This window comes from Corythoichthys intestinalis, chromosome 5, assembly GCF_030265065.1.
Source record: "Corythoichthys intestinalis isolate RoL2023-P3 chromosome 5, ASM3026506v1, whole genome shotgun sequence".
Classification (NCBI taxonomy): domain Eukaryota; kingdom Metazoa; phylum Chordata; class Actinopteri; order Syngnathiformes; family Syngnathidae; genus Corythoichthys; species Corythoichthys intestinalis.
This window is the reverse complement of record NC_080399.1, coordinates 52,580,686-52,601,918: the sequence shown is the minus strand read 5'-3', so window position 1 is coordinate 52,601,918 and position 21,233 is coordinate 52,580,686. Positions and strand designations below refer to the sequence as shown.

Here is a 21,233-nt window from a genome sequence, read left to right as displayed (position 1 = left end):
CTAGCAAAGAATCTTGTAATCCTGATACTGAGCTCATTTTTGTGCCACCTTGATCCTGTACTCCTTTCCTGGCAAAACGCCTGCCTGCCCGTTCACCTGTTCGATCACCAAACTACCCACCGGATTCTTCGGACACTATCTACCACTACCTCTCATCGAATTGAATTAGGTCTGCTGTTACCCCAGAACCTTAACAAATGCCATATGTTTTTTACAGTCTAAAAATGGGTAATTTTTAATGTGGAGTTGCTTGTTCCAATTAAAATATTTTGTGAAAAAAACAATGTTGTATTGTTATGTTGTTGTATGTTGCATTATTATATTTGCATTAAGACATTGCTATTGCTTTTAATAGACACATTTAATTTACAATATAAACACATTAAGGTATGATACGATGAACAAAATGAACCCCAAATTTAATACTGAAAACTGTTTTGATACAAATATGGCCCAGATTGGATAACATGTGTGCCAAATCCGGGCCATACATTAATGTCTTGTCTGTTACTTTGGACCAGTTCTGGCCATAATTGGTTGCTGATCCGGCAAGTGACTTCTTACTGAGTTTGGGCCATTGTTCAAAAAGACACTGGGGCGGATCCGTTTTACGAAGTTTGGCCGAAATTTGCAGTACATCTGGCCCATGTCCGATCCAGTTATATTTTGCTATCTGGGTAATCATACTTGTAAGACACTAGATTGGTGAAAAGGTGTCATCTTGTTTTGTTGGAATGAAATCCAGCACCCACTGCGTCCCTTTGTGGAATAGTTTGGACTACCCTGCACTAAGCTACACTTCAGTACTGGCAGCTGACAAATACCCAGGCCGCAATACAAAGCCCCATATAATTATGTACTTAAAGTAGTGTTGTATATGTAGAAGGATTGCAGTGGATTGTCAAAGCAGATTGCAACATTGAAACGCTCAACACTTCCTCATTTACTTCGTCTTTGTCACACTTTCATGCACAACACAATGACAGACAGTAAAATAGCGCCACGTCCGGCTGAGTGTACAGGTATATTGCACTATACTACAAGCATGAAAGTGTATGCATGGGTGTAAGAGTGTGACAATATCTCGATACAGCGATATATCACGATATTTTGCAACCCGATCGGTTATCGATATGCTCCGCCAAGTATCGATACTTTTATTTAACATATTGGCCATACAATGGAGTATGGATGCTGTAAACTGCTCAATGTTTGTTGAGCAATTTCTTGGCGGTCCACTAGGGGCGCTCGGGAGTGGTGGTGAAGGTAAAGTGCGCACAAGTTGTCTAGAGAAGAAGAGAGGAAGCTCCAAGTGGGTTGAAAAAAATAAAGCTTCGTGAGAACGGTGGAGGAAAAAATGGCAAAAATATTGCTACAAATCTTATATGGGGACACACTTTAGATTTTACACAAACAAGTAAGGTGAACAAGGACTTTGCTGTATGCAAGAATTGTCAAACAAAAATAAGGTTGACTGGCAGCTGGTGACGAAGTGCACAGCGGATTTCTTCACTGCTTCGCTTTCATCACTTGAGGTAAGAAAGTTTTGCAATGTAATTGATCTTTAATTTACATGTATTATTTTGATGACATTTGGTGTTGAATCATATAAAATAAACCAGGACCCTAAACTGGATGAAAATGAATATCGAACAAGCCCACATGAATTTACCGATTTATTTGATATTAGTTGAGAACCACTTTCCATCTAGTTGACTACACAAACTGTTATTACTGCCATTTTGATACAATAAGCTACAAAAATGGTTTGAATGGCTTCCAAGATATATAAAGTGATGTGCATGATAATTAATGTAGCCTACATCATAAAAATAGGTAATTATTGCATTTTTTATTTCTATACATTCAATTCATATTTTTTTAACTATTTTTTTTAATTCACTCAATACTTTCAACAAAAAAAATATCAGGATTTCAACTCAAAAGCTATTCAGTAGCTAATATTTTTTGTTTTATTTAGTTTTTAAGATGAGGAAGAAGGTGACTGACCAAGTCTGACATCTGAAATGCTGAAGCAGATAGTGGAAGTGCTCAAACCAACGCTTTTGGCAACAAAGGTCATATACGAAGAAAAGACCCACCAATTTTATCATTGCCCCACTCCAAACTCAACTGCTGACTGACACCTACAGCACAGTTTTTTTATTTTTATTTTTTGTAAGATTTAAAACTTTAAAGAAATTAAGGGTGCCATTCATCATGATCTCTCCATGAGATATCAGTGGTTGTGGTTTGTTTCCTCTATATGTGCAGGTGCACAATTTGCAGTAGATTTATATTTTACAACAATGTTGCACAGAAAATGTGTCAGTTTTTAATAAATGACTTAAAAAGTATTTTCTCCTATTTTGAAATTTCTTTTTTTTTTTTTTTGTTTCAACAGTTGTATCGTAGAATATCATGTATCCAATTTCTGACCAATATATCGATAATCGTTGAATCGTGATATCGTGCGATAATCGTTATCGTGAGCCTTGTATCGCGAATAGTATCGTATCGTGAGGTGCCCTGAGGTTCCCACTCCTACATGGTTGTGTCTGTTCCTCTGTCTCCTTTTCCTGTCAAGATTGCTGCTACTAGATTTCAGTAACTAAAAGCATGCCATGTTGTTTTTCTCTGTTTTAGTACAATAATATATTTTGGCAAGATGCATAGGTCTACATTTGAAAACTGAATCTATATGCTCCTTGTTCATTGGCCCATTAATGGGTTTGACCTGGCGTCTTTTGTAAAGATGAGGTGCTCGTAAGGGATCATTCTGTTTGTTACCTTCACTGGGGTCCATATTTGTGTTCGTTAAGACAAGGTGATTGCCACTAATCATTAATTAATGCAAGTAAGGCCAGAGAAAAATATGACAGCACATCACCCTGAGCATGGCTGCTTACCTTTTCTCATGTTTGATTTTGTTTCAAATGGCATATGCACTTTCTTCTTTCATTAAAGCTTTAATTAAGAACAGAGCTGGAGTCTGCTGTTAAAATAAAACACTTAAACCCATGGGATTGTGCTTTGTGTATTAACAGAATTAAATTCACTGGCACTTTCAGCTATAATAAAGAAAAACAAGTTTGATAGAAGAAAATCCAAATACTTTACTAATCACCATTTTTATTTTGCCAGAAAATCGTAATCGATCCGGAAAACCAGGTTTGAGAGAAAATAATTGTGATTTTCTTGTTAGGCAAAATCGAACAGCCCTATTAGCAAGTCTGTGGAATGATGTAAAAATCGACCAAACCATTCTCCATTGTCAGAGCACCTCAGCACTTGCAAGTGCTAGTGCAAAGTTAAATTTATGTTCAAAACAAGTGAGGAAAACCTGTAATTACATATTACTAAGACTTTTAACAAGAAAATGGCTTTCTACGTGTAGGTTGCTTTTTAATATAATGAGTAGAGGGGAAAATGTACCCACAGTGTGCAACTACAACACATTGAGGCTGACACAACCTACCCATGAGGAATATCCACCTGCCCGCATGCTCTCGCCCACATTTTCCTTTTTCTTTTTTGAAATCCCTACATGCATTGCCTTTCGCTCACATGCATCTCTCCATTTCGCCTCCCTTTCTTTTCCTTGTTCTTGTCATTACTCCCTTCACAAGTCCTTTGAGACACAAATTGTTTTTGTGTTGTCATTTTCTGCATGCTTGCATGCATTTAACTGCAGCTGCGCCCTTTCCGTAGCTTCTTCAGTTGGGCTAATATTGCATCAATATTGCATATCTGATAACTTGTATTAAGGATACACACATAAAACTGGCCATAAATAATTTGCTCATGCCAATTTTATAACTTCTATCATAAGTCTGGTAAAGGTGCATTGCAATTTAAGTGTATGTTATGGTCATCAATACATAACATAACTTCTTTTTCAACCTTCGTTTTTGGTACCTCCATGACAACAGCTTTAGATTGCTGTGACAACAGTCTATTTACAGCATTATGTCGTTGTGTGAGGTGTTCATGTGTGTGTTTGTCACTCTGCCCTTGGACACAGGCTTGCGGAATGTGTTGTGACCAAGGCAAAACATCCGGTTGCCACAGCAACTTGCCAAGGCCATGGACCAGATTTGAGATGTTATCGGAAAAGGTAAGAACAGGCGAAAATAAAAATTTATATCTATGATTGAGTATGAACAAATGGCAGGGTGCTGGAGCCTATCCCAGATTATCATCGGCAGTAGGCGGGGTACACCTGGAACTGATTGCCAGCCAAATGTAGGGCTATTTTTGATATTGTTTAAATCAAATGTATTAAAGCATAAGAAGAGGTTGCATCCAAGAAGAAATAATCTTGTTTAAAAAAAACCCCTGCAAATTCATTTTTATAATGTGTAATAGTGGAGAAAATAAAATAAAAGCCAAGAAGTGGGCAAAATAGCTGTTGTAAAACATTTTTAAAACCTAGTACTATTTTAGCTAATCAAATACAAGTATTTCAAATTGTCCCGACTACTGGTCACACATTGGCTACCTACTGTAGCATGCGTGTCTATTGGAGAAACAAGCTTTGATCAAGCAGACTTCGCCTGAGTCCAGAATGAACAAAAAGACAGATTGCACAGGTTCAGGAACTGTGTACCTATTTTCTTACTACCTTCTACCCTTTTTGAGTATATCAGCATTTACGTGCTATACGCACATTGTCACATTTGTCACACAATGGGGGCACAAGCGCAAGTGATCTCATTTTGCGTTCAAACATTTTTTCCGTTATCCTCATTCTAAGAAATTTGTGATTTGTATATTATTGTAGTTTATGTTGTGGGTTATGTTCACAGTGTTTCTTGTCCCTATAATTTCACGTCTCTGTTCCAGCGGCGCATGGCCAGCGGCTGACATCTCTGCTCCGACAGAGCATAGCCAGTGGGCGCCACCCAACATCTCTGCTTTGGCGGCAAAAGATCTACGTCCACCACCTGACAGCTTTCCTGCTCCAGTGGCACAAGGCCAGCGGCCGCAACAGACCTTCGTACCAACTTTGCCAGCGTAATGTGTGAAAAAAAATGGACTCTGAGGATCGATGCGTGTACATCCCTAGCCTACCATATACCAACCAGATTTGTGATCCATCCATGAAAAACGGAAAAACGGAAAAAAAAATAAAAATACTGTACACACCACCAACAACAACATGAACAGCGACTTGACAGGACTTCAGGCTATAAAAAGGTTGGTTTTAGGACTTGACCATACAGGTTTCACATAACTCTTGTAAATAACAATGGTAAAGAGAACCATCAGCGTTTACTTTCTGCTCTGTAAACCTAGTGCGCCAGAGGAAACAAATTCTGATAAAGGGTCCAAATTGTCATGTAATGAAACAGTCATAGAAATAGGCGGTAAATTCCCCTTTTGGGACCAGTGGTTCCATAGCTTCATTAATAAAGGGAATAAATGAGATGAAAATGTTCTTTGAAAGTTGATTTACATTTTGTGCCCCTCCTTGTGCACCTACAAAAATTAAACTTTGCAGCAATATTGCCAGTTCAATCCTAGGTGCACTCCATGAAAAGAGCAGCATCCCATTTTTGCATCAACAAACCTTCAGTATATCAGGCCAAGATCATCTATCTTAACCTCTATCAGGAAATGCAATACTACACTATTATACATATATATGCACACACTGTTAAGTACAAATCAATAGCAGCGGTGCTATTTTAATCTTAACTGCTCCGTATCAATGACCTCATTGCAATTAGAAGCAGAAAGTGCCTTTCAGTAAGGTTAAGGACAATGACTAGATATGGTTACGGCAGGGGCGGGGTGCGATCGTACCCGGGCCTCTAAGGGGCCCGGTTTGCGGGCAGAAAGTGGGCGTGGTTGGGTGAGGGGAGGCTCAAACAGAAAGGAAAGATGATGCGCGGAGTGTTAAGTGTTAAGATATTTCCCTCTTCTGTAAAAATAGTATGACTTTTTTTCTCGTACTAATAGTTCGTCCTTTTTCTCGTCGTAACAGTTCGAATTTTTTTCTCGTAGTAACAGTATGCCTTTTTTCTCCTTTTTCTAAAAGTCATATTATTTCGTTGTGCTAATGTAGCTGAATAAACTGCTACTTACTTTACATAGCGCTTTGCCTCCGTTAAAATCCACAATAATGAATGCATCTCGTGTTTTAGAATCCATTTTACAAGTAAGGAAAAGGAAATCCTTACATTTTGGCTCATCTACATCAAATTATTATTAATAGAACGATTTATAGGCCACCAACACTTCATCGTAGCTCCCAGCTACGTAGTAGGTATATGACAAAGTGACGTAATAGCGAATTGGAATAATATTGTGCATCTCCTGAGTCAATGTTTTACAATCTGCTTCATAAATAAGGAAATCCTTTATCTTTTGGCTCATCTACATGAAATTGTAATCAATAGATGGCTTTATATTGATGCTTCGTTGTAGCTCCCAGCTAAGGTACATGTACGTAAAGTGCGTCGCGGTTTACCCTATGTAATAATACGACTTTTTTTCTCATATTACCAGTTTGACTTTAATCTCTGAGTCCTTTTTATCCCCTCCTTTATTTGGCCCTAATCCTGCGCCGTAATATAAGAAACAATATTCAAACACATTTTTTTGTAACATTATGCTACAGAACTAAAGTGGAACAAAAATTGATTTGTCTTTTTTTCCCCCCTTGGTTTAAACTACTGCTGCACAAATCTTTTTATAGGGCTCTAATGTTTGAGTAGTTTAGTTAAAGAAGAAGATGTACAGTGGCACCTCTACATACGAAGTTAATTCGTTCCAGGACCTTGTTTGTAAGTCGAAATGGTCGTATGTCGAGCAGGATTTTCCGATAGGAATATATTATAATTCCATTAATTCGTTCCACAGCCCAAAAACCGACACTAAATCCTTAATAAATACTACTGTTACTATTAAAAATGGCAATTACACATAGCAAAACACATTAATGATAAATACAAATCGGAATTATACAATAATAATAACTCCTGTAATAATGTAACGAATCTGGGTCTAATGTGGCGGGCGATTTTTTTCTGTACCTGAACGCACTGCGTTCTGACTGCGACTGACGTGACAAGAGAGAGGAGCGGTGCAGTTGAGCTTACTTTCGGTTTCAGTGTTTTCCTGAGTACACAGTGAATTGCGGCTGACAGCAGGCGTTTTGTGTTGGATAAGTTCTGAAATAATTGATAAAAATCTGACAAAGCTGGCGATTTCTTTGATGATGTAACCACAATAATAATTGTCAACTTAACTTATAAAGACTGGCGAACAGTAGTCGGAGGAGGACCGAGGAGACGTATTGTTGAGCCAGTTCACGGATGCGCACCCCACGCTCATATTTCTCTATAATTTGCATCTTCATTTAGAAGGTAAGCATCACCTTTTTCCTTGTTTCACCACCTGTACCAACCTTTTTAAAACCTGTGTTGATTTCTGTCATAAGAAAGTCAGCCATGCGTCCGTCCGCGGTGCTGTCATGTCGTCGTATTTCGAGCATGTCGTCGGATGTAGAAACAAATGGCAAATTTTAAGTCAGATGTCGAAAAGATCGTGTGTCGAAGCGATCGTATGTCGAGGTACCACTGTACTTTTTTCTTTGTAAAATTTTGCCTAGGAATCACGACTCGGTATCGAAAGATCCTCAAAGTTATATAATTTGGAGAAACCAAACAGAACCTACAAGGAAAAATGTTTTGTTTCCTTTGTAAAATATTGCCTCGGTATTGGCAGATCCTCAAAATGAGGTAATTTGGATTAGTAATCTTGTAAATATGTAGTAGGTACATCCCTAGTTAGGGTGGGAGCGAGACAGAATGGGTTCTATTTGGAAAGCTGATTAGACTAGATCATGTATTCTGTACCTAAACCATAATCCAAACAAACACGATACAATTTTAATGGATTGATTTGATTGTTAACCAGCATCTGGGAAGAAATCTGGATGGATAACTAATAGTATTGTTGAATTAAATGCATCTCACCTTGTTTTAATATTCAAATTATATGGGTCCTTGATATGCAACCAGCGTTGCTGAATACTTACAATGCATACTCCCACATAAAATCTATTATACTTTCCCTGAGGTAGACAAGGTTCTCTCTGCCATTTAAAACTGAAGCAATTCCACATGTATAAAGTGCATATTGAATTTTCGACTTCATAGATATATATTTTTGGGCGACCAATGTTCACATACTGTGTTGTATCCAGTGAAAGGATGTTGTAGTTAAGGTTTTAGTAATTCCTTGGACGATCCTACGATTAGGATAAAAGGCGAAATGCGTCACTTACAGGTGTGAACACATCTGACTCATTCGCAGCAAGACGGACACTTGCTTGCATTCCCTTTAAAGCCTGCCACTGGTTCTCTAAAGGATGGACCTGATGGAAATCAGTTTCTCATGGTGGACATGCACTTGATATAAGGAAGTACAAGCAGACATAACAAGCAAATGACTTGAAATGGCCAAGGAGAATGTGAAATGGGTATTTGAAAACCACCTCCACAAACACCCACCCCAACCAACTCAAACATGTTTTATGCCGCAGCCCACAGGTGCAGTCTTCGAGAAAGGACCAAACAACACCATCCTTCCGTTGCTTCTTAGGCCATTGGAATTCATAATTTTCTAGGGATTACATTCATAATCCGCAAAGAGTGTATCATATACTGAAATTGTGTGATCTAGGATTTAGTGGCTTTAGAGGCATGATTGATTTACACTAATTGGAAGGATGGACCTTTGGCTGGGGAATAATAGTAGTTTTTGGCAGTCGGTTAAATAGAATAAATCAATCTGGCATTTAAAATTTTGGAATTTAAAGGATATAAACATATGTCACTGAAGAATCAATTGCCCACTAAAATACAGAGTATATATTTAATCTGTTGGGAATCTGTAGAAAAGTCACAGAGCGTGTTTGCGACAATATCCCAAAATGCACGTGCAAAGAATAGGTTTTGCCCCATATATTTGGAAGTAGAAAAGACCCCCAAACATTTTGGAAAAAGAATCTTCAGATAGACAACTTTATGCTAGAGTTGTTGAAAAATACCTTCACTTTTCTAAGGCCTATTTTTAGCTCATGACAACATAGAATTATTAAAATGTATGCCAAATTAGCAAATGGGAATCTTTATCTTTATACTGATACTTAAGTATGTACGCGTTATGAAAAAGTATCTGAACCTTTTGGAATTTCTCACATTTCTGCATAAAATCACCAATAAATATGATCTGATCTTTGTTAAAATCACACAGATGAAAAAACAGTGTCTGCTTTAACTAAAACCACCCAAATATTTATAGGTTTTAATATTTTAATGAGGATAGTATGCAAACAATCACAGAAGGGGGAAATATAAATAAGTGAACATCATTTAAATATTTTATATATTATTTAACATTTTGCCAAAACTTCTTTGGATTTGGAGTGTCCAAGTGCCTTTTTGCAAACATTAGACAAGCAACAATGTTTTTTAGAAAGCAGTGGCTTCCTCCGTGGAGTCCTCCAATGAACACCATTCTTGACCATTGTTTTACATATAGTTGATGTGTGCACAGAGATATTGGGTAGTGCCAGTGATTTCTGTAAGTCTTTAGCAGACACTGTAGGGTTCTTTTTTTACCTCTCTGAGTATTCTGTGCTGAACTCTTGGCGTCATCTTTGGTAGATGGCCACTCCTTGGGATTGAAGCAACAGTGCCAAACTCTCTCCGTTTGTAGACAACTTCTCTGACTGTCGATTTATGAACATCCAGACTTTTAGAGATGTTTTTTTTTTTTTTTTTCCCCCAACTTTATACAAATCAACAATCATTGATCGCAGACAATGCTTCTCATCAAGACAATTCTTACCGGTTGTGTGTTTTATAGTGGGCAGGGCAGCTTTAAACTTCTCATTAGTGATTGGGCACACACCTGACTTAAATTGTATGGTAAAAATTGGTTTCAATTGCTCTTTAAGTCTCCATAGGCAGAGGGTTCACTTACTTATTTTTCCCCTTTCTGTCATTGTTTGCATGCTATCCTCATTAAAATATGAAAACCTATAAATGTTTGTGTGGTTATAGTTAAAGCTGACTGTTTTTTCATCTGTGTGATTTTGACAAAGATCAGATCCCATTTGATGGGGATGTCATGTAGAAATATGAGAAATTATCTCACATCGTGGCAGACATTTTACAAAATGTGTTTTTTTAACATTTTGCGATGTTTTTTTTTTCCACTATAATGAAACTTTGAATTGATAGAGGTATTTATGGAAGTTTTAATGAGGAAATGTCAATTTATTTCTTATTTTACTCTTACTTTTTGGCTCATATGTCGAAATCTCGCTGAACAACTTTCGATTTTTTTCAACAATGCCATGTCACAAATTCTTATTTAGCACTTTCAATTTCAATTTATCACAGTTACAAGTGTTTGCTTTTAAACTACGAGGCAAATATTTCAATCCGCTTCTTCTACTTGAGGTAATAAAATATCTGAAAGTGTTACTATTATGAACAATCAAATGATTTCTCATGATAATTAAAGGTTATGAATATTTCAAAGTTTAGTCAGGCAAAATTGCATAACAAGATTTCTTAGTCACATTGCAAGTGCATCAACATGTAACTGATTTGTACTGTTTATCTACAAGGTTCCTTGAATCATGTGCTCGCTGTAAGCCTATGGCAAATGGTGGCTGCATTGGGAGTGCACCCTCCTCTCTGCTACATTGCTGCATGTGGGTAGATGATTGAATATAACTCAATAGAGAGTGGATCACTTAGGGGAGCATTTGTCCTCATTGTGGTAAGCAGGCATATTTCACAGTATGATATGTGTATGATATGTTCTCATGCATACATAACAGTCAACATATTTCTTCATTAGAGTGTGTGTGTGTTTGGGGGGGGGGGGCATCCTGCAACCAATACCATTCATGAGATATCTGCATTTGAGCAGAGTCATCAATGTATGAACCTTACAGCATCTTGATCTGTGTACAGTAAGGAAAACACATGGACAGAGCATAAACTAACAGTCAATGCAATTTCAAAATTTCATACTAGAAGAATAGAAGAAGTTTTTTGTTAACTTTTTTCTATTCCGACCATGTCCTACAAATAAGAAGAACGTGATCCATTTTGAATATTTTCAAGATTGAAATGGAATTGCCCAATCAACAAGTCACAGTCCTGAACCAGTAAAAATATCAATGACTATATTTGCATAGTAGCCAGGTAGTTTTCCATTAGGCACAACAAAATCCTACTTATTAAACAAAATCCCTCTATCCAATGTTCTATACAAGGCAGAGATAAATCTATTAGATATTTTATGTAACATTGTATCGTAGATATGGACTAGCTGTAAGTGAAGTCACACTCCTGTGAGTTAAGAGTCATCATATAACAAGATAAGCTTTTATGAGATGCAGGAACATTTGACCCGGAATACCCAAAGCGTTATTTCTCATGGAAGAACATGAAACTTGATGGCAGTTTGTGAAACAAGTCAGTAGCTTGGTACATAATGGCATTCAGCTTTCAGCTACAATATGTCATCAATTTATGTGTGATTAAGACATATACTGTATATACTTTAGAACAAGGACATTGCCTTACCTTCCTCTCTTTGTCTCCATACTCAAGGCCCAGAGTATCCATCGCACGGACAATCGCAGCCAGAGATTGGATGGTGTTGCTGTAAACAACAGGCTTGTACTGCTTTACATCATCTCCAGAGAAGCCGTCTTCGTGAATGATCCTAAACACAGACAAAAAAAATTGTAAGAACAATCAAATGCAGCATATTATTGAAAGAACGTATGCAGTTTTACAGTACTACAACATTGATATCTAAATGTGTGGTGTATACTGGGCTCACATAAAGGTTTAGGGTCCCAATAATAATAATAACAATACATCAATAAGGATGGGTGAGAGCAACACATGTGGCTATAAACAATTAAAGAACAGCAAGGAGAAATATGACATTTAACCACAACGGCTGCAGCGGTAGCAGCAGCCTGGTCTGTTTTTAAATGTCATGCAGTCTTTCCCTTCCAGTAACACAAGCACAACGAGTCAAAAGAGAGTTTTCCAGGCAGACAGACCATTACAAGGAAACTGAGAGAACAACACAATTCAGAAAAAGCCAAATAGGTAGGCTACAGATTGGGCTTTATTTATATATATATATATATATATATATATATATATATATATATATATGTATATATACAGTGGAGAGAACAAGTATTTGATACACTGCTAATGGGAAAACACATTGGCAGTGTATCAAATACTTGTTCTCCCACTGTGTATATTTTTTTTTCCAGAAACAACTCATCTATGGTGTTCTTAGATAATAAAGTTGTGAGGAAATTTAGATGGAGTGAATTGCCCATTTATCACATCATACATGAATCATTTCCAAAAGCATTTCCTCCATTTAATGCACTGTGTGCATTTCTAGTTGTCATGGATGAGTCTTCTATTTTTTTAGTTTTAATGCCATCTTAACATAATTTGCCTCAATTTTAGCACAATGAAAACCATAGACCATTTCTAGGAAGCAATGGCCTAAATATGCGTGCGTGTGTAAGTGTGTGCGTGAGAATCTGGCCTGCTGATGTGAGTTTTCATGCATGAAGACCTTTTCTCATTAGCCACTCTGCAAGCCCTTCTGTCAGCAAAGAGCTGCATGTGCAAGCATCAACGTGTGTGTGTACATCTTCTCTTTGCTTTGGCATAGTATGCACACTGACCTAAAACATAGTTTAATTTCATACAGAGCCAGACAGATGGACAGACATGGAGACATATGGGCAATTTAGCCAAGATATTACACCATGATCGTATCAGGGTATCACTGAACCTTATGCAAGTAGTCTTTTTGGCTTCGGGTAAACACTGTAAGAGCCAATTCTCTTACACTAGAGCAGGGGTCGGCAACCCAAAATGTTGAAAAAGCCATATTATAAGCCATATATATATATATATATATATATATATATAAATAAAAAAAATGTCAGGAGCTGCAAAAAAATTAAAAGCCTATACATACTGTATGTATCTATATGAGCTATATTAGCCTACTATCAAAATAACTAAGTTGGCTACAAATACATAATGAGCCTTCATGATTAAATGTTTATTTTCCCTGATGTGCATCCTATAGACCCTACTCACATCACGTCACAACCACGCCTCCGTGCCATATTGTCCGTCAACTCGTCGTGTTGACACATTACCGCTACGTAAATTCCTCCTATTATGGCGTGTTTTTCTGCTCGTTAACGTTAATAATCAAAATGGTGAAGGCGTGTGTGGCGGTTGGTTGCAATAACAGAGAAGATAGACGGAGAGACTTGAAGTTCTACCGTATTCCGAGAGACCCGGAGAGGAGAGCGAGATGGACTGCTGCTATTCGACAAGAAAACTGGGCTCCAAACGATTACCACAGATTATGTAGTATTCATTTTATATCTTAAGATGCATTTAATATATATTTAGAGAGTTTTGGGCTGACAACCACAATTAAGATCATTGCGAGGCTAATCGCCGACAACATACAGTTTCAAATTCAAGATGCTTATTTCTTCCACCATCATTATATTTTGAATAATATTTAGCTGGTACCAAGTGAAAGAAGCTGGCCTCGTCTACGGATCATCAGTTAAACAGGTGTGTCCAAACCTTTTGCAAAGGGGGCCAGATTTGGTGTGGTAAAAATGCGGGGGGGTGACTGATTTTGTCTTGAATACCTTCACTGATTTACATAGAACAATATATTTAAACAAATTTTAGCAAGGCCTTCTGTGTGTCATATTTGCTGTATATTTTTTTTAATTCATAATTTCAACAGTCTCGTCTTTGTGGCGTTCTCTTTCGGCACTCTGGCTCTTGCGAAATACTGTTGCTGTGAAATTAAACTAGCTTCATGTTGCTATAATTTCTCTCTGCGTATCTTCCCTGTAATGTTGTCGTACATGTCAGCGTGTCTTGTTCGGTAATATCATTATCGCGTCACATCGAACTCTTTGAAAACAGCGACTGTCTCTTTGCAAATGAGCAGACACAGTTGTTGCGTGTTTTATTGAAGAAATAGTCCAATATCCACCTATCCACCTTCCAACTTTTTTTTTTTTTTTTGATTGTCGCCATTTTAGAAAATTGGAAGGAAAGGGTCACACGGGGTAATGTTGCTTAGAGTGCTGCTCTTAAAGTTTTTCAAAGTTTCGTGAGAATAGACTGATTTTGTGTGGACAAGATGTAGATATCAGGGTAGCAGATGTCAGGCAGAGAGGGCGAAGACAGCGGGTCGAAAAATATCAATTTAGGCATCAAATATGGATCTGGTGAATGGATAAACTGAAGCTTTTCCGCATAACGCCATTTATGTAACGCATCCAATGAGTTTACAGCGTCTGAAAGCACCGGGGCTTCCATGAATTGGACTATAAATTGCACGACAAATTGAAACCATTGAGAATACGGATAAACAATGACGGACAATATGGCGGCCAGATACAGCGACACGTCATTCTGTGACGTCGGTGAGTAGGGTCTATACAGAATGACGCACCACATGACTATTCTGTTGTATAATGCCGCAAGTTTAACTTCATTACAATACTAATGAATTAGAAGAATGTTTGTATCATGTTTGTCCTTCTACAGAAACCATATTAAAACAAAAAATAAATTTCCCTCCACCATCTTTTTCCATTTTCAAACATTTTATAAAAAACTCCAGGGAGCTACTAGGGCATTGCTAAAGAGCCGCATGTGGCTCTAAAGCAGTGGGTTGTTGACCCCTGCACTTGAGGGAAACACAATCCCTGTACATATGTCCTAAGGCAAGGCTTCTTCACCTTTTTGGCCATGGGGCTTATCATTTACAGTGAAAAGTTGTCTGAGGCCTATTCAAAAATCGCATTCTAGATGTGTAGTCACTTAAAAACAATTCTAGACTAAATTCGTAATCCCATGCAAAAGCAGACTCAGGTATGGACAGAAAAATACTAATACAAATGCCTGGTCATGCATATTGTGGAAAACACTGAGAAGGCTGAAAAAGCAGTATCTGTATCTGTAAAGCAGTATCTTTTGCACCCCTCTTTGAAATAAACTGCTGTATTTTAAGCCAAAAGAACTGTTGTGTTTGATAGAACAATATGTCCAAATCCGAGACCATGGTCCTCAGTCGGAAAAGGGTGGAGTGCCCTCTCTGGGTCAAGGATGAGATCCTGCCCCAAGTGGAGGAGTTCAAGAATCTTGGGGTCTTGTTCACGAGTGAGGGTAGGAGGGAGCGAGAGATCGATAGGCGGATCGGTGCAGCGTCTGCAGTAATGCGGATGCTTCACCGGTCCGTCGTGGTGAAGAAGGAGCTGAACCGAAAGGCAAAGCTCTCGATTTACCAGTCAATCTACGTTCCTCTTCTCACCTATGGTCACGAGCTGTGGGTTGTGACCGAAAGAACAAGATCTCGGATACAGGTGGCCGAAATGAGTTTCCTCCGCAGGGTCTCCGGGCTCTCCCTTAGAGATAGGGTGAGAAGTTTGGTCATTCGGAAGGCCCCTACTCCTCCGCGTTGGAAGGAGCCAGCTGAGGTGGCTCGGGCATCTGGACGCCTCCCTGGAGAGGTGTTCCGGGCATGTCCCATGGGCGGGAGGCCCCAGGGACGACCAAGGACACGCTGGAGAGACTATGTCTCTCGGCTGGCCTGGCAACGCCTTGGGATCCAGGCAGAGGAGCTGGTTGAAGTGGCTGGGGAGAGGGAAGTCTCGGCTTCCTTTTTAAAGCTGCTGCCCTCGTGACCCGACCCCGGACCAAACGGAAGATGATGGATGGATGGATGGATGGATGGATGGATGGATGGATGGATGGATGGATGGATGGATGGATGGATGGATGGATGGATGGATGGATGGATGGATGGATGGATGGATGGATGGATGACTTAAAAAATTATTCACTCACATGTTTTAAACATATAAACAAATTACGTCACAATGAAAAAATTGGCGTCTGTAAAAAAAGTCACGGATATCTACCTCATAACTATCACTTAATTGTGTTTTTTTTCGTTAGTGTTGCATTTTCCCCAATATTTTAGATGATAAATAATCGATCCAAACAAAGAAAAATTGAAAAAAAAAGAAAAAACATTTAAAAGGGTAACTATATGAAAATGAAAATCTCTATTACTCCTTGACGTCTACGATTTCTGCATCGCAACCCTTGTGCATCGCGACCCTTGTTATATTCCCACGTTTCACCCATAAAATCCCCAAAAATCCGGCTGTGGCCATTCACAGCTGTGTCCTGATACTCGGTGATACATGCTACATGGAGTTTTTGGATCAAAACAAGGTACAGTAAGTACGTGATAACATCTCATTAAAATCATGGCGTCTTTAACTCTACACGCGCGTGCTCTCGCCTCCAGTTAGGGTTTTGCTGTTTATATATATTTTTTGTTTTTCAAAAACTGCCCTCCTGTTCAAAATTTTTCTTCCCCCAGAAAATTGAGATTTTAAGCTTTCTAATGATGTATCACACATGCATATTGGACAATTTTGAAAGTTGGCCAAATTGTGGGTCTCAGAGCGGAACTTTAAGTCACCAGAGTGTTTCTTCGCTAAATGTTTTTTTTCCCTCTTTTTTTAAAACTGATTTTACTCCGTAGATAACTATACCAATCAAACACAGCATCAAATGATTCCAAAATCTTAGTGTGAACAACTGGTAGGTTGCCCAGTTGGCAAACCGCAGATTTTTTTTATTTTTTTTATTTGGGATGTAATGATATACCATCGAGATTAACGAGGCCCTTGTATCGAATCGAATCATGGCGGACTTTGTAATATTGGCAAATATTGTATTGTTGTCCAAAAAATCGATACACAACCGTATCACCTTGAAATTCGTGCGCTACACCTCTAGTTAACAAGCATGAGTGTGCCACAGCATACTACAGGCCGAAGACAGTGAGTGCATGCCCTCTATATGCTAACTTGTAACCTAGAGGCACAACGCAGGCACCAATAGTTCCGCAATTACTGTAATTATTCAGCCCTGTTAAAAAAAAAAAAAAAAAAAGGATCAGCCTCCAAGGATCAAGAAATACTGGCCACATAGCTCCTCCATTATTCCAGAAAGAAATTTGGTAGGTATATTCTAGGGATGTATTTGCATTTATCCTCTGATCTGGATTTCTGATTTTTGTGTGTGTGTCTCAGGGCTGATAAATTACATTCATTCTTTTCGGACTTATTGTTGCCTGTAGGTTTTTAAATAGCCAGTAGTGAATTTGTTTCTCTCTACAATATCTACGGAAATAAATGGGTATAATGGGTAAATACATTTTCCTCCTCTTCGGTCAAATACAAGAGAGAGCTATTCTGTTTTTATTTTATTTTACCTCAAGCCAACACAATATCAGGACGGACCACGTCAACTTTGCACATTGCCTGTTATTACAAAACATGTAAAATTACACATTATCAAGCTATTGTGTATTTTTAATGTTTTAGCTGAAACACACTATCAAGATAAATGAAGCTGGTCAAATACAAATATCAGTCAAATTTAGAACATCAGATTCATTTTGGACATGCTGATTTAGTCATGAGTAATGTTGTCTTATAATCTGTGCAATTATACTACTCTATTACAAAGAGAAGTACTAAACAGATGTCAACCTCTCGTCACTGTATTTGCTATCATCTCCTCCACTCTTATTTTATCCTTACACCTACTTATGTGAAAACACACACACACATACACTTCAAGCCTACACACTACAATGTGCAATTAGGGCTTTATCTTGGTTCTGTTCTGCATTGTCACTTGACAACAATGTTTAGTCTAATAAACCACACTCAACTCTTAGGTAGGATCACTGTCCAGTATATCCATTGTTTGTAGTCTTTGTGGCCAGAGCTCTTTGTGACAAAGTGTATGCTGATGGTCTCCTGACAACACTTCTGGACAGAGTTACTGCCACATCTCATGCATGTTTGTGTCTATAGGGGGGAATTATTGTTAATGGGCATAATCTCTAGAATGGTACAACAGAATGATTATAAAAACGAGACAAAAATAAACACAAGTGTCATTAATTCAGCTCTTGGCCCCGATGCAAATACACTATTACTCAATGGTGTCACACATTAGGTTCAAACAGCAACATCACATTCTGTACTTGCACAAACACACCTCTGTTCTCTGAGCACAGTATGTTTTCTTTTAAAAACATATCCTGCAAAGCATTATTTCAGGCAGAACTATATAAAAACAATCATAATATTAAAAAAGAACTATATAAAAAATAACTCAGTCATTCACTGTCATCAACAGTGATAGACATCCAATCCAATTAGACTGGGGTTAAGCTGGCAGTGATCGAACGATCGTCTGCCTCAAATATTTCACCTGTGAAGACTGACGTTGAGTGTTCATGTTTCACTTCCATTGACAACAATAGACGTCCAAACCAATTTGATTTGGGGGGTTGGCAGTGATCGTACGATCCGAGTCAAAATCAATTGTACATCTATTGCCGTCAATGGCAGTAATTTTTGGGGAGTTCACATTGACAATGGTATAAATACCAGTGACAACACTGCACGTGATTAATTATAAAACTGAAATAAAAAAATACTCTAATAGATGTATAAATCAAATTTGATTCATGTTCCATTCAACAGTATTTGGCCATTTAGGGGTAGCCACAGACAGGTGATTAAAATCACATCTGAGCATGTGATTGAGGTGTTGTAGATAAGTCCTGTATATGAAAAGGCAGATGCCAGTCACACCCACTAAAAGACTACATGTCTTCCAAAATTTTACATCAGCAATTGTGTCCATTACAATTTGGATCATATTATTAGTCCTGCAATGATTAATCAATTAACTCAAGTAATTCTATTATTAAAAACACTTCGAGTCAAATTTTGCTGTGAGTGACGTTGTAATGGTTGTTTTTGAAAGTGTTGCCCTCTTGTGGCAACAGTAAATATGCCATTACTCATCTAACATGACTGAATCCAGCTGCTCCCTGTTAACACCAACCTAAGGTATGTTTTTCTTTGAGCTAATATGTTTTTTTGTGCATTTGTTATTTCATTTAGAAGTATATTAAGCAGTTTTTGTGGGAATTAATGTTTGAACGGTTTGTTCAGAGCATTGTAAAAAACAAAGTTTGTATTTTATATAGCGCTGTCAAAATTATCGCGTTAACGGGCGGTAATTAATTTCTTTAATTAATCACGTTGAAATATTTGACGCAATTAACGCACATGCCCCGCTCAAACAGATTGAAATGACAGCAGAGTGTAATGTCCGCTTGTTACTTGTTTTTTGGTGTTTGGCGTCCTCTGCTGGCGCTTGGGTCCAACTGATTTTATGATTTCACCATGAGTGAGCATGGTGTCATTATTGAAATCAACAACGGCGAGCAATTAGTTTATTTTTCGATTGAATTTTTTTACAAATTTTAATAAAACGAAAACATTAAGAGGGGTTTTAATATAAAATTTCTATAACTTGTACTAACATTTATCTTTTAAGAACTAAACGTCTTTCTTTCCATGGATCGCTTTAAGAGAATGTTAATAATGTTAATGCCATCTTGTTGATTCATTGTTATAATAAACTAATACAGTACTTATGTACCGTATGTTGAATGTATATATCCGTCTTGTGTCTTATCTTTCCATTCCAACAATAATTTACTGAAAAATATGGCATATTTTATATATGGTTTGAACTGCGATTAATTACGATTAATTAATTTTTAAGCTGTAATTAACTCGATAAAAAATTTTAATCGTTTGACAGCCCTAATTTTATAGCATTTCAGCTATTGGATTTTTGCTATCCAAATTAGCCAATTGTCCTTTTGTTGTATTTACATCTTCATTTATTTCTTTTTTTTTTTTAAATCGTTTGAGGCTAGGCTCGAGTATTTTAATTTATTAAATTAATGTGCTCTTGTGAAATGAAAGTGCAATTCTGCATAGTTTGAAGAAACATTCCGGAATTTTGTATTTGCATTTAATGCTCTTTTGGAAGTGTATCTTAACAAGCCAGAAATAAATGTTATCGCATGCATAAACACTTGTTAATTTGTTTTACATATCCTATCATTTATTCTGCAACACATTAAATGTTCGTAATCCGATTACTCGATTATTCGAACTAAATAATTAATAGACTAATTGATAGACATTTATAAAGTAAGAAGTTGGGTTGAGGGAAATAACTAGCCATCCTAAAATGTGATGTGTAGTTGTATACTAAAAACATCACATTAAATTATATAGCCATGGAAATGAATATGAATGCTTTCTTAAATGTCTTTATTTTAATAAAACCAATGGTTTTATGGTCATGACTAACAGGCAGAGCAGTGAATTTCTAAAACCACTGTATTTGGTGACATACCTGGTGTGAGAATTTTTTGTTTTTATTAATTAATTATTTTGTGACACGGTCTTTTGTGTGTCCTTAGTACTAGAGTTGGGAAAAAGCTTAGTTTGATATAATTGTTTGGGGTTTTTTTTTTTTTTTTTTTCTCCAAAGAACAAAAAGGACGACAGTGATCCCTTGACATTGGCAATACGGTGTAGTTCGATATTTGCTTCGATTTAACCTAAAAATTTACACTACATAGAGTGTGTTAAATATACCATTTTAATTCATGAGCACATGTCACTAACACCACTTTTTTTTTTATTGTTCAAAAAAGTTATTTAAAGATATAAATACAGCTCTTCAAGCTGGAAAACAAGGACAGTTTCATAAAATGCCAGTCGTAACTGTTTAATCAACTGCTAGTTGAAAACAACCACAGTCTGAGACACGCCTATTGTCTTGTCTTACAAATTAAAATGCTTTGTTCCAATTCTGCATGATCAAATAGTTTTTTTAAAAAGTATTCAACCCGGAGAACAGGGTCAGTTTCAGAGAGCGCCTGTCCTAACTGTTTATTAAACTGCTACTTGAGAACAACCACAACCTGAGACACGCCTATTGTCTTGTCTTACAAATTATAAAATGATGGGGTCAATTCTTCATGGTCAAATATAGAGTTTAAAAAAAGGTCTAAAAATATATCTTCCAATTTTATAATTTTCCCTCTTTTAATAAAAGGGTTCAATCCCGGGCTAAATCTTTCATGTGTGGAGCTTGCATCTTCTCGCAATGCCTGTGTTGGGTTTC

The 21,233-nt window shown here is 37.4% G+C and overlaps 1 protein-coding gene across 1 annotated transcript in view; it reads right to left on the bottom strand.

Moving 5' to 3' along the window:
- Positions 1 to 21,233, bottom strand: part of LOC130915650 (guanine nucleotide-binding protein G(o) subunit alpha) — a 191,899-nt gene that overhangs the window by 149,939 nt on the left and 20,727 nt on the right. The window contains exon 3 of the mRNA XM_057835613.1: positions 11,622 to 11,763. Coding sequence (XP_057691596.1) covers positions 11,622 to 11,763 — 142 coding nt within the window. The remainder of the gene's footprint in view (positions 1 to 11,621; positions 11,764 to 21,233) is intronic.